The sequence below is a fragment of the Uloborus diversus genome, chromosome 6, assembly GCF_026930045.1.
Source record: "Uloborus diversus isolate 005 chromosome 6, Udiv.v.3.1, whole genome shotgun sequence".
Taxonomy (NCBI): Eukaryota; Metazoa; Arthropoda; class Arachnida; order Araneae; family Uloboridae; genus Uloborus; species Uloborus diversus.
Window position 1 is genome coordinate 92263039 of NC_072736.1, and position 14924 is coordinate 92277962.

At 34.0% G+C, this 14924-nt stretch overlaps 1 protein-coding gene across 1 annotated transcript in view; it reads right to left on the bottom strand.

Annotated features, from left to right (window-relative positions):
- The window catches only part of LOC129224733 (ribonucleoside-diphosphate reductase large subunit-like), a 54000-nt gene that overhangs the window by 6668 nt on the left and 32408 nt on the right, over positions 1-14924 (bottom strand). Inside the window, exons 11-14 of the mRNA XM_054859281.1 lie at positions 9574-9650; positions 9354-9489; positions 5761-5856; positions 3799-3987 (exon numbers count right to left, since the gene is read on the bottom strand). Coding sequence (XP_054715256.1) covers positions 3799-3987; positions 5761-5856; positions 9354-9489; positions 9574-9650 — 498 coding nt within the window. The remainder of the gene's footprint in view (positions 1-3798; positions 3988-5760; positions 5857-9353; positions 9490-9573; positions 9651-14924) is intronic.

A 14924-nucleotide genomic window follows, 5' to 3' on the forward strand; every position in this document is an offset into this window, starting at 1 on the left:
GTTTTCCTTCATTATATGAGATAGGACTAATTCCGTTCCTGACAAAAGCGGTCAACATAGACAGGTGGTCAACTTACAAGGGTGGTCAACTGTATAAGCGTTTTGATATCACAATTCCAAAAATCTAAAAACCGCCATTAAAGGGCTGTCAGGTGGCTGTCCCCCAGATTTTTTTTTAAATTGAAATGCAAAAAACACAATGTTAGGCCATTTTGGTAAAGGTCAGAGAAAGGAGGGGTTCAGGGACTCTTAAATCGATTATTTTAAACTGATAGTCCCAAAACCACGACCTTCAAAAATATTAAAGGAAGAGGAAGGGAGGGGGCACTTTGGGCTCTCCCCGAAAATGAAGCTTTAAAAACGAAATTGTACTCCATCTTTCATAACGTTTATAATCTTTTTGAATGCATTATCGAAGGGATGGAGTTCAGAAAACCTCATTCGACAATATTTCGAAATTGAAGTTCCAAAAACGCAATATTAGACGATGTTGGATAACGTTAGGGGTGAAAGCGTTCGCAGCTCCCCGCCATTACTTTTTTGCCGGATCGTAAACAGTTTTCTTGCAGCAATAAAATCGCTTGGGAAAAAAGATTTTAACACAAATCAGTTCTGATCGGAAAGTCTACCCAAAGTAGCGCCAACAAAACAGAAAAGGAGGAAAAATGGGGGAAGAAGTATGGGCGACTAATGATAATGAACTGGCACCATTCTACCATACAGTCTTCATTTGAAAAAGAATTCTTCAATAAGATTGCAGGTGGTGAAATTAGAATAAAAAAAACCGCTTCAGTGAAGTAGATATATTTAAAAAATATACGAGGTACATTTTCCAATGTTTATTAATTAAAAAAAGAAATAGGAGAACTAAATCCTTACCCCAGGCAGAGCCCCCAAATCACATCCCTCTTAAGGCACTCAAATATAGCCTAAACTGGTGTTTTAAATATTTCAGCATCAAAAAAATTTCGGAAGAGAACTCCCAAACCCATTCCTCTGAGTTCACCACAAATGCCCTAAATTTAATGCTTCAGTTTCTAAATTGTTTTCTAGGAATAGCACCTCCCTTACCTAAAAACATAATTTATGACCGCCTAAAAATTGAAATACTTTAATTTCGGAAACATTTTGAAAGAAGCTTCCTACACCCTTCAGTTATCCAAATATAGCGCAAAAGAGAGCTCTTAAAATTTCAGGAACGGAAATATTTCGGGCTGGGCGGTGGAATACCCCCCCCCCTTTCATTGTGTTTACTAAAGGTAGTGCAAGTTTGTGTTTAGGATTTATTTTTCTATTGAAAGAGCAACTCCCCTCCCCTCAACGCCAAAGACAACCGAAAGTTTAAAGACTTCGATTTCGAAAATGTTTCGAGAAAGACCCTTGAATTCGTTAAATCTTCACTCAAAAATAGCCAAAATAGCATTTTAATACCTCAGCATGGAAAAATTTGCGGTGGAGAGAGCCCCCCCCCCCCCGAACTCCTTCCCCTAAGTTCCCTAAATTTTCGGTTCCCCCTTTTCATCACCGAAGTTTTAAGAATTTAAGTTCTAAAATTTACTGAGAGAAAGCCTTTGAATTCCCTGTTCTTAAGTCCTCCAAAGATTACCTAAAGCTGAGTTCTGAATACTTTCGCTTTGAATATTATTTGGGGAAGGGGGACTCCGAACCCCAAGACGGTCTAAAGTTGCGCTTTTAACACTCCAGTTTCGGAATTTCGCCTGAAGAGAGCCCCCTCCCCCCCCCTCTTGACATTGCCAAAGACAGCCTAAAAGTTTTACGACTTCAATTACAAACACTTTTCGGGAGAGAGTCCCGAATTCCCTTTCTCTTCAGTCATTTAAGTACAGCCTCAAATAGTTTTTAATACATCAGCTATAAAACATTTTCATGTTAGGACACCAAAACTATCTCTCATAAAGTGACCAAAGATTGCCTAAATTAGTGTTTTTAAGACTCCAGTTTTCGATTTTTTTTTAAACCTCCCCCTCCCCACTTTTACATCATTAAAGACAGTTTAAACATTCTTGACTTTTAAATTTTTAAGAGTTAGCAGAGGAGAAATCCCGAACCACTCCAAGCTTCAAAAATGGCTTTCAATTCATATTTCCGATGTTTGATACTGGAGCCCTTGAGTAGCCCCCTCCCCCTTAGATTGTCCAAAATATAAACCTTTTAAGACCTCAGTATCGTGGGTTAATTTGCGGACTTATTGCAAGAGCACCGTTTTTTCGCAAACTCGTGCTGCCGTTATTTTCTCATTTACTTTCTTTCTCTCCACCCCCCCTCCCATATTTCCATTCTAGCGAGTGTTAGATTGCATGACATTGGAATTTAGTTATTAAGTTTTTTTCAAAAATTCAGGAATGGTTACTCATCGGTGTTTCAAACCAGCTTGAAATCCCCCCCCCCCCCCCCAGCGATTCTTTCTAAAATTCTCATTTTCATTAAAACCTTCAAAATCCCTGATAGTTCCCGTGTAACCTGGTATGTGGATGCCCTTTGCTGTGGCGTAAACATTTCATCGCGTCAGCAATCACTCTCAATCGGTGATTCAGATTCAACTCTAAGACATTTTAAGAGCGCACATAATTTTCATTTATGCATGTTAAGTCAAACACTCAACTTTTCTTTTTTTAAGTAAAAACTGAAAGAAAGTATTCGAATTTCTTTCCGTCTCGACCTCCGTCTTGGAAATTTTGTCCAAGACGGAAGGTCTTGCACCCATGCTCGGATGCAATCGAATTGCGATTTTTGAGTGGGCGTGGGAAATTAAGAATGTCTAAGATTGCTACCACAGAATATAAAATAAAGAAATGATGAAAATAATGGAAAACTCAAATTTAGTGATGTCGAAGCAGTGAAATCTCATTGCAAAAGAAGGCAGGCGGCTGCCACAGAAGTGGATGCAATGGGATTTGAAAATTCAGATTTGCTTTTAGAATCATTCAATTTTCCAGTTTTAATATGCAATACTGTCAGATCATTCAAGATTTCTCATGTTTTTTTAGCTACTGCTTTTTTTGCCCAGGACATTTTTCAATGACTTTAAATAAATTTCTATGACCTTTAACGAAAATATTGATTTTCCATGACTTTTCCAGGTCTGAAATGTGTTAATTTTTTTTCCATGACTTTCCAGGATTTCCATGATCCGTACGAACCCTGGAGGGATGAATCATTATTAATGTATCAAAAATTGACTGTACAATACAGAGTTTCCGCTACGGTCGCACTTTTCCCAAGATGCAAAAACACTGTCTCAATTGCAAAAATAAAGCAATGTATTTTCGCTCCAAAAAAAAAAAAAAAAAAAGATCCTAGAGAGGAAACATGCATGGCGATGACCAACTTAATCTTTTTTAAATCTTAGCAAATATGTTCAAACTATTATTTAGTTCAATAACACTTAGTTTTATCCGGCATTATGCCCGCCCAATAACTGCTTTATTAGGAGGAGGGGACGGCAACTTTCTAAAAACCAATCACGTGTTTTCCTTCCTTTATTTTACGTTTAAATAAAATATATACCTGCTGTACTTATTTCTTCAAAGATGCCACAGATGAAATATGAATTCAATTTTCCAACTGGCGATGAAACACTCTGAGGCATAAATAATATGAGAATGTGTAACATTTTAGCATGTTGCTAAAACTATTCTCTCAATTTAAGCTTTTATGCTTAAGAATCTTTGAACCCAGCTTAAACCCTGGTACAATAACAGAGATTAAAATAAAGCACTCAGCCTACAGTGAATTTAAATCCTAAAGTATTGAAAATGAAATAATATTTTTACTTACTAGCTCCCAACCATGAAAATGCATGCTTGAAAGTTTTCCATAATTCGGTTCTGCTATATGCACATTCAAGGACTGACTTTGATCAATAAAAGCTCCTCTGTCCGCAGCCATTTTCAGAATATTTTTCTGAGAAATTTCCCACACAGTACGATATAACTTCTTAAGATTTTCCGGAATTCCATCAATGTTCTTAAATGAAAAACATAGAAATATTAGACATTTAACACTTCCTTACAAAACAAAAACATTTGTTGAATTTTATACCACATCAACATATTCCATTTTTTCAAACAGAAGCACATGGATGAAAAAATATCTACATGACTGAAACTATATAATATGCAATGTCTTATTTTACACCTTGTCAAAGGTTGACGTTCATTTCTAACAGTTTTATTAGTTTAATGTTATCAATAATATAGTGCAATCTTGTTTTAACTAAGTTCTTTACAAAAAAAAAAAAAAAAAAAAAAAAAAAAAAAAAATACATTTTAGGGAAGACTTTGGTAACCCATAACTCGAATTACACAGGAACTATGTCAATATTAGCTGTATCGGTACAACAAAATTTTGTTCCAGCAAAATTTTAACCAATTTTGTAATAACTATTATCAAAAAAATTAGCATTAGCTATACCCAGAACAATACAACACCAATCTAGAATATACACTTATGTTTGTGAATAGGCCAATGAATTTAAAAAAAAAATTGCGTCAAGAAATTCAAGAGCTTGGATATTTAAATTTAAATAAAAAGGAAAAAATTATGTAAGATATCATTGCTAACTATCACCTCAGGCCAAAGCATTAAAAATTTTTATTATTTGGGAGCTAAAAGCGTTTATTTTTCAAACAGACAAATTTTTGAAAACTTCATTATGAAGAAACTAAAACAGTTAAATGTCTTTGGAAAAGAAAAAGTGTGTCAGGATGTTTTACAACATATTTAAAAAAAAAAAGATTATTAACAAAGCAAAATAAGGGGAGGGAGGAAGTCTATCCCCATCTTTTTACGCCACCAAAGGTAGTCCAAAATTGCATTTTTATAACTTAAATAGAAAAATTTCAGCGGAGATTCCGTGAACCCGCTTCTACTATCATCTTCAAAGATTATCTAAACTTGTTTTTCTATGAAACATCAATTTCAAAAAACTTCCGGGTGAGACTCAACGAACTACATTCTTCCCCCAATGTTAAAGACAACTGCACATTTAAGACTCAAATATCCAAATTTTCTGGGGGGAGGGGGGGGAATCTTAAACACTAATTCTCCCCCTTACACCACTGAAGAAAGCAAAAAATTTTGATTATAGGAATTCAACTCTAAACATTTGTGCTGGGAGGATTCCCAACATTTTAAAGATGGTCTAAAATTTCAAACATTTTCCGAAGGAGATTCCCCAAACCCTATCCAGTCACCCAGTCTTATAGGTCAGAGCATTCCTGATGCAGTGTTTCAGCAGAACAATGTATGTCCACATGTAGCATGAAACATACAAGTGTTCTTCGGTACACTACAGGTTACTACTTCCTTGGTCTGCCCGTTCTCCGGAAATGACCCCTAGCAAGCATGTCTCGGTTTGCTTTGGTCAAAGACTCGCCCATGTGTCTCGTCCAGCAGTTGGTACGGATGAACTTGGGCTTCTCAGTAAAGTCATATGCGATGCTATTCCTAATCGTCACATTCAGAACCTCTATGATTCAATGCCAAAATGTGTACAGGTTCGCACAGGGTAGCAACATTCGATATAAATTTACGCCATTTATTTTCATTCCATTGATCTGTAATTTTGATTGTTTATTTGTAGCACTATGAGTAATATGTGGAATTAATTCCTTTCCAACATGAAGGACTCGTTTGGTGTGCAATAAATCCCTTTCCAATGAGTCCTTCATGTTGCTGCAATTTTCACAAACATGAGTGTAAATAAAAAAACTACAGTACTACTGTACAGATATTTACCTGAACGGAACCATTGTTGGCAATAAGACGATTTTTCATGTTTTCATCCCATAAGTTCAAACTTGTTAAATCATTCAGCAAATGTTGATTTACTATCTAAGCAGGAAAGAAAAGGTATCCGTTTTTACAGGCGTGAAAAAATTCTGGAAAAATTAAATCTTTCAGCAATAACATAATATCTATTGCAAGGATTGTTTCTATAAAGCAACTTGTCTTGTACATTAATGAGTACGGTATTATTTAAAATCCTCTTGCAATATTTTCAAAGTAGAGCTCATAAATATGCCAATTCCTATGAAATTTATTATACTCTTTTGAATTTTATTTCTATATACGAATCAAATTAAGTTCACAAGCAATATGTGAGTCTACAATAAAATTAATAAAATAATACAGGATTCATGCACAAATTCTGGGTTTGGGGAGGGAGGGGGAATTCCTCAGTTCTCTAGGTATCAATTTCAGGGATGAAAACAGCCCAAAGTCAAAAAAGAGGAAAAATTGCAAAACTTAAAATTTGAGTATGTGCATAATTTTTACATTATGCGAAATTATATTGATACCGTACTGTTTTTTAAATATTAATAGATAAATAATTTTTTACTAGTAGAAATGCTAACAAATGAATAAATAGAGTAAGCTCGCATTTATTTAAGATTTTAACAGATATATCAATTCCATTTACCACTTTCAATTTCCCGTAGCCCACAAATCAGGTGAAATTAAAATTTAACATCTAATGCTATACAACTTCCACATAATAAAACACTTAATACAAGCTGAATCACTGGACACCATAATTACAAAATGACATTATCAGTGTAGCTAACCTTGGAGAAACAATTTGAGGAGCATTTTGAAATTTTGTGGAGCAGCTGGGTATATATATTCTATAAAAATCATTAAAAAACTAAACCCAATCTAAAACTTTTTGAGCTTTGACGGTCATTTTAGGCACTGGAATAAAAATTATTATTTTTAAATTGATAAAAAAGTTTGAAACACTGTCATGATTTGAGAACATAAGCATATTTAACTTCCTATATTTACATGTCTGTCATAATAAAATAGCACAGTACAATTAAAATAAATTTGAATTTCTTAAGATCTTCAAGAGCTATATCTTTGGTAAGCCTGATAAGCATTAAAACTAGATTTGAAGAATGATTTTGGCTTAAATTAACTCGAATGGAATAGGATAAACATTTTTGAATGGGCATGGCAGTCTTCATAAAAGAAAAAAAAAAAATAAAATAAAGTAAACGGAGGGCAAAATATTAGTCTACAAAAAGGTATTAATGTCTAAGCAGTAGAATGGCATAGCAGATACAAATGAGAGAGTGTTACAGAAGCGGATGCAATCGGATTTCAAAAGCTACATCTAACGATTGCACCCAACACCGCCACTCTCCATTATTTCCCCCTTCACTCCTTTTACCCTCTTCACCAACAACAAAAAGTACTTCTTTCTACTCAAGAAAGAACATGTGCCTCAGCAAGAATCCTGTTGGGAAGGTCGGGGCAGAAGGGAGGTGAGGGGGATTTGCGCGATCGCTAGAAAGTCTGTGAAATGGACGTGGCAAAACAATGAGCGTAAAAGTCTTCAATAAAAAATAAAATACACACAAGAAGGGTTGAAAATAGTAGTCTACACAAAGTTATAAAGGATTAAGTGATAGGATGGCATAAGTAGACAAAAATGAGCGAGTGTTATGGAAGCGGATGCAATTGGATTTCAAAATGCATAAACGCTGATGCTTTCTACGTCACGAAACGAAGTTCCTTTCTTCTTTCTACCTTAGAAAGAACACGTGAGTCAGCAAAAATCCTGATGGAAAAAACGCGATCGCGATCAATCACTTGAAAATGCTTGGCAGCCGGGAAATGAAAATAATACAAAAAGTGGAAAATCGCGGATCCGCAGAAGATTTTCATCCCTGCAATTTAGAAAAATTCTAAATGATTAAAAAAAATTATTCTCTTTTAAATAATAAATACGTAAATCAAGTCTCGTTAATTCAACTAAGTGCATGTAACATACTTGCAAGTTCAACTTTCTAAAAACTATTCCTTTTGCAATTCTTATTGCACTGTTTGTTCGTTTATTAATAAACTATTGTTTCATAATTGTGAAATAATATCTCTCCAAAATAATTTCTTAACAAAACTTTTTAGAGCTACATTTCTTTCATAATGTGACACTATTTCACAGTTACAATAACAGATATAATTGTGAAAACTTTCAAATATACTGAAAATAATCCTTGCATTTGAGTAATTCAAATTTTCTAGAGTTCAGTTTAATCTTTTTCAGAAGTAAGTCCCATGACTTCAGAAATCATTCACTATTTTGAACGTTTTTAACACTTAAATCTGTATTAACTATATCTTTGGTATTATTAAGGCTATATTAAGCAAGTGGCGTTGGCATTTATCATTGTAAATGGATAGACATTTTTGAATGGGAGTGGCAAAGAGATAAGCATGTAAGTTATCAGTAAAAAATAAAACAGATGAGTTGAAAATAATTGTTAACTCAATGTTATTAATGTGTAAGCAGCAGAATCGCATAGTAGACAAAAATGAGAGAGGGTTATGTAAGCAAATGCAGTTGGATTTTGAAATCAGTTAGAAATATGGACTGGCGGGTAAATGTTACATAAAAGCACACTTGATTATTAGCCCCTGACTTTGATAAAACTTCATGTTGTGAAATTTAAGTAAATTTGAAGGACATATGCCCAAAGACAGATTGCATGTATAAGAGGATTCATAAATGAGACACTGAAATGTAAGGAAATTGGCCCATGTCCAAGAAATATACACACAATAATAATAAAAGAAAAAAAAAAAAAAAAAGAAAAGTTCTGATTTCAAGTAGGTATGAAAAAATTTAATGTTCTTTGTAGTTGAGGTCAGTGTACTTTTTCCAGGTTTTATGCAAGATTGCATTGTCATAGATCTGTGGAATATTACTAACTCCCAGAGTTCTAAAGGCTTTTCCTGAACCACATGAGCACTGTGATAAAAACATTTACAAACATGCCAAGACATATTACATTCGAAATTGCCTTCATATGCAGTTATTAAAGATGAAGAGTTTTTTTTTTTTGAGTAAACCACACAGTGCATTTTGATGAACAACAATAGGTTTGTGAGGAATTCTTTATCATAAAAGTTGTTGGGTGTGAAAAAGGTAACCTGTTGAATTTTATTGCAATTAATATCATAAAAGTAAACAGTTAACAATAGATTTATCTTCACTACCTGTATTTGTAACTTCTTATGAAAAGCTGATGCCAATTTATCAGAATTTAATTTTCATATTTTGAATTTCAAAATTAACTTGTAACCAAAATGTTTATACTTAGTTTGTATAACAAATTCGTTTTATAACTTTGAATAACTCCTCCACCCCACACACAACCAAAATTGGAAAAAAAGAAGTACACTCTATACTGAATATTTATTTTCCGTCAAACAAAAGCTCAACCATTTTTTCCGGCTTCTTTAAAAAAAAAAAAAACCTTTGCGATTTAAAGGAAAGCATGCAATTAATAACACACACATTGAAAGTTAATAGCACAAATTACTTGAAATTCTCCGGATAATACTCGTCGTGTATAAATATTGCTAGTATAAGGCTCAATTGATTCATTGTTCCCAAGAATTTGTGCTGTTGATGCAGTCGGCATAGGCGCAAGTAATAAACTGTTTCGAACACCATGCCTGTCAAAAGAAGGAAAGGAAAATTAATTTCAGCAAGCAAACATTATCATCAGCTTTTATCATAGTATGTAACAAACATATTACTTTGAAATTTTTTCTTTCAACTCTGCCCAATTCCAACGATCTGATGGAGTAACATTCCACATATCATACTGAAGTATCTAAAAATGTATAAATCATAACTGATTAGAAAACATCATGCAATACTTTTCTTTCTGAATTACTTAGTAAATACAAAGCTGCTAGAAAAAAAGCGAAAGCAATAACATCATCTTTAAAAAATAAAATAGCCAACTAATTCCTAGAATACAGTTCAACGACTATGATTGAGCAAGCAATATTGAGTTCTTTGAGCTCGGCAGGAGGTCACTGTAATCTTATGTCCCATTCCTAAAACTAGACTGATCAGCAATAGGGGTGTGTTTGTATAGTGGATAAAGACTAAGGATCATTTTTATTCCTTTTGATTGATTCCTCTGGTCATTAATGCGTAAAAGCACAATGACTAAATAGATCTTCGGCATTTTGGTTCTTTTCATTTGGGTTTTCTGGGTCCCCGGGTCCTGAATTTACGTAAAAGTTGTGTCCCTTTTCGAGGAATTTGTATAAAAACCGTTACAGCACGCAAACACAAACACTGTAATATACAAACTGATTCTGTATTAACGATTTCGCTTCGACCAAGGAACAGTCTTAAAACACTCAACTTCTGAAGCAAATGCTAGCTGGTAACATTAATAAGATATTTTGATATTCAAGAGTTAATATTTCTCAGGTTTCACAAATGTGCAAACACAAACAAATATGAAAGGAATGCCAGACATAATTATTAAAAGTTTTCTAGAGAGAAACTGTAACCATGAAACTGAAATTTACTCAAAATTGTCCTGATTGCTATGACTACAACTGACACAAGACTAGAGAACTTTCGAAAATTTGGAGCAGTGTAAAAAAAAATCCAGTTTTTACCGTTTTTTAGGGAAAAAAAAGAACCAATTGATTTTTAAAAAATAGAAACTGATTTTTTTATAGTTATGTTTTTATTAGAAAATATCAAGTGCTAACTACTTAAAAAATTTGTGTGATCCATATACAGTCGAACCAAGTTAGCATGTCCTCCTTCGGACTGTCTACAAAGTGTCATCATAGCCAGTGTGACGTCTTAACCTTAATACAGTTGAACTCTGTTAATATGATCACAGTTAATACGAAACGAACACTTTGTTAAATTAGTTTGGTTTACTATTTAATTGCATTAAAAATGTCACTGATATTATGTAGCTCAAAATGAAAGTTTCGGTTAAGGCGAACAATTCTATTATGAAAGCTCCTCTGCTATTCTGAAAGAGTTAAAGCTCATTACACCTGTTTACTTTTGGACTAGTCAGTCTGCTTGGGGATAAAACCGTCTATCATTTTATTTGGGTAGAGCCACCTGTTTTACTTAATAAAAATTACTGTCCCACTATTTCTGACCCTTCTATTGGGCCATTCCACGGAAAACGGTAATTTAGTCCCGCACGTGACACTTCATACATTTCACAAAAAATAATAATTTAAAAGGATGATGAATAAAATTTTGTTGCTTAAGAAATCACAAACGCGTGTGTCACTTCTTAAGCAAAAGCTTTCTTCAAAAATTGTCTTTTTTTATGAAATATAGGAACCGTCACGTGCGGGACAAATGACCAAATTCAATGGAATGAGCAAAAACATATTTTTTTTCAATGGCTTAAATAATTATTTCTAAACTAAATGAAATGTTTTTCTTTTACGTTGGAACCATAGCTTTAAAAATCTACAATTTGTTTCGTCTTGGCTGTATTAAAAGATCAAAAATATTAGCTTATTCATAAGCAAGTTACCAGAGGTTGACTTGGGATGTCCCGCACGTGACGCATGTAAATAAATTTTATTTTAAATAACAAAATTGTTTAATAAAAATATAACTGTGTAAGGAGTATCTTTGTATCAAATGTAAAGATTAAAAAAATTGTTTACCCCTGTTGCATTAAAATATTAAGAGATATGACGAAATGTTAATGAAATTTAAGCGTATTTTTGTCCCCCACGTGACGGTGGAATGGCTCTATTTAGTCTCTTCTCAAATATTGATAAAGTACGTTATTTCATGCCGTAAAATGGCTTGGCTTTTTCTAGTTTGTGCAAGAAAAAATTTCGTAGCGTCTATCCTGCCTAGCAGTCCTACGTTTTTTATAAACTGAATGCTGCTTTATTTGGTAGCCCAGAGATGCCACTCTCTTATTCAAGCTTTCAGTAGAAGTTCAAAAAATTTTCAGTAGTTTTCAGTGCTTATCAGTAGTTTACAATTCCCGACAAACGCTATGACAAAAGTCGAAAGTCAAATACATAGCGACGACGAAAATTAAAAGGTTATATATATTACACCAAGTAAACTTGTTCATCAAGATTATAAGAGGAAATTATGGAATTAAATATACACTGGATAATAATTTGAATTTCTTCACTGCTTAATGCAAGTATGATTTCCTTTTTGTATCAAGAGCATTCATGAATCTAATATTAAATATTATGAATCCACTTAAATAATGTTGTGTGCTATGGCAGAAAAGCTTAAAGCAATTTTCAAAATATTTATTCATATGTACAGAAATAATAACAAAAGTTAATATAAAATTTTTAAATGACATACCTTTTTCACATGAGGATGACTGTTCTTAATACAGCTTATTTTTTCAAGATATTTTAAAACACATTTAAAGCAAAGTCTTTAAAGGAAAAAAAAAAGATGAAACAATTGAACTTTTTAATCCGAGTCCATGAATTCTAGAAATCTGTTGCAAGGCAAACAGAGGATAGTTAAACCATGCTGTGGTGACTTTAATTCCTCCTTCGAAAGTTTTTTTTTTTTTCCCAACAAAAATCCTTGTTAAAAATTTTAACATTCAAACTAAAAAAAAAAAAAGAGTCCTTTTCTAGTTTAGACTGGAACTCACGGTCCATGTTTCCTTTGAATTAGCTGCAAGTGGAAGAAGCTACAGTTGCGCCTTGCTTTGCTGACATCAATTCTTCCTTTGAGAATTTTTTCTCAAACATGCCTCTTGAGAAGAAAACATCTTTAACTTCTGCACCAAAAGAGCTTCCAATACTTCAGTGCTCAAATTTGGGCGAAACTCTGTATGATTTTTTCGAACCAAACTAAAAAGTCGTTCACTAGAAGCATTTGAATGTGGTACAGATAAAATTGCATACATAATTGAAGACAAAAATTTATACCACAGCTCCATTGCAATCTTTTAGCTGTGAAATTTCATTCCAAATTTCATCTATTCTTTTAGTAAGGTGAATAGATTCAAATTTATCTGCTTGATAATGAACGAATTCATTTTCCAAATCATCGAGTGCTGTAGATGGAATCAGAAATGGGAAACGATTTACCATCCAAATCACAGAACAAAATGAAATTTTGTCTCTGATTGTTACATCAACTATCTCGGCATGTTTTAAAAATTCAAGTTCTCCTAACAACTTTTCAGAAATATAGGAAAGAGCTGTCGTGTAAAAATCTCTAACTTGAGTGTAAAATACTTCAGCATCTTGCTTGGATAAATTACTTTCTGCGAGAAACATCTTTGTCTTAACTCCTATGACAATGTTTTCATCTTCCTTTTGTAGGGATTTTTTCATGTAATTTTTGTTTGAAAAATCAAATTCTGTGCTATTATCTGAAACAACTGATGGCTTGACAAATCTTACCAATAGGTCAAAAAATAATTGTTGCAAATTTCTTCTTAATTTGTGTATGAGAGGTTCCTCTTGCTGGAGAAGAAGGTTAACTTTAATAAATAATGGAAGGGTGCTCTGGAGAAATAGGAGAACTAGTTTAAACATGGGATTGTTGAAGGCCTGTTGTACTTGTTGGAATCTTTTATTGTTTGAACTGTTATTTGTTTCATCGGGAAAAAAACCTTTCAGGGGCTCCCACTGCTCCAAAATTCGATCCACACAATTTAACAGCGAAAGCCATCTTGTTGACGTGTACTTTAGTATTTTATGTGGTTTCTCTAGGCCACACAGTTCTTGTTGCATTCTGAAATTGTGTTTTCTTTTGGAGGTTTTATCCAAAAAGAAATATATATCTGTTAGAAACAGTTGTATATCCACCTCAAACATTGAAGATGCTTTTTTTGCAGCAATATGTAAAAGGTGGCATGGGCAGCCTCTTATTACAATAGAGGAATTTTCTGATGAAAAAAAAGATGCGACACCTTTCTTTTTCCCTATCATAGTATATGCATTGTCAGCACTAAAGCTGATGCAATTGTCCAAAGTTAGGTCCTTTTGCTTTAAATTATCATTTATAATATCAAAAATTCCTTTACCTGTGTTATCAGTACAGTCTAGAAGGGATAACAGTTCCGTACTCACTTTTCCAGACCGCTCATTAAAAAATGTCACAAGAAGAGGATATAGCTTCTTATCTCCACAGTCATTACTGCCATCGGTGCTTATGGAAAATGGTTGTGTTTTGCAAACGGAAACGGTTTGCGCAACAGAATGCTGAGCCATGTTTTTTATAATCTTCGAACATTTAGTCCGAGCGCAAGTGAATTGCTGCGCTATTTTTGAGTCTGGGAACATTTCCTTAAACAGCTGTTTAGAATGGTCTGCAGTAGCAATGGGCAAATTATGCTCAATCAAAAAGCGAGTGAAAAGACACTCTGCTTTGATGACTTCCAAGTTTTCATCTTTTTTTCTGAAGAAAGTAGAGACTTCTTTGGTGTTCTGCACCGCCTTGGAGTTTTCAATATGCGACTTCGCTGAAACGTGCCGCCGACAATCGTCGCGGCCGCCGTGCGCCAAACTGAAGTTTTTTGTACAAATCGTACAAAACGCCATATTTTCCGATATTTTGGATTTTTCCAAGCAAGGAAACTCTTTACTATAAACGTCTCTGAATTTCTGACAACTTTTTTTTTTAGCCCGACTCTCGGGAAGAGGGGACGTCGATCGTTTGTTTCCATCCATTAAAGAAAATAAACAAATGAGAAATAAGAAACACCAGAGACTAAAGACACAACAAACACGTGCGAAGCAAGGCGAACGAAAAATGCAATGCCTGCAGAAATTCTTATCTCTCCTTCTCTCACAAAGCAGGGTTGCTGCAAATATCACCAAACGTGGTGGGGAGAATTTCCGGTTAGAACCGGATTCTTTTGCTTTCTACCGTCGCCATTTCTCCATCTCCCATTGTCTGCGACTGCAGACTTCCATAATCGTCAGTACTCGCTCGCTTTGGCGATCGCCAAATTTTTTTTTTTCATCGCATTTAGCGTTTATTGATGTCACAAAAATTTTCCGTAGAAAAAAGGGCCTTTTCCGTAATTCGTAGTTAACTTACTTTTTAAAATTCTTTCCGTAGTAACTACGGATAATCCGTAGCGATCGGCATG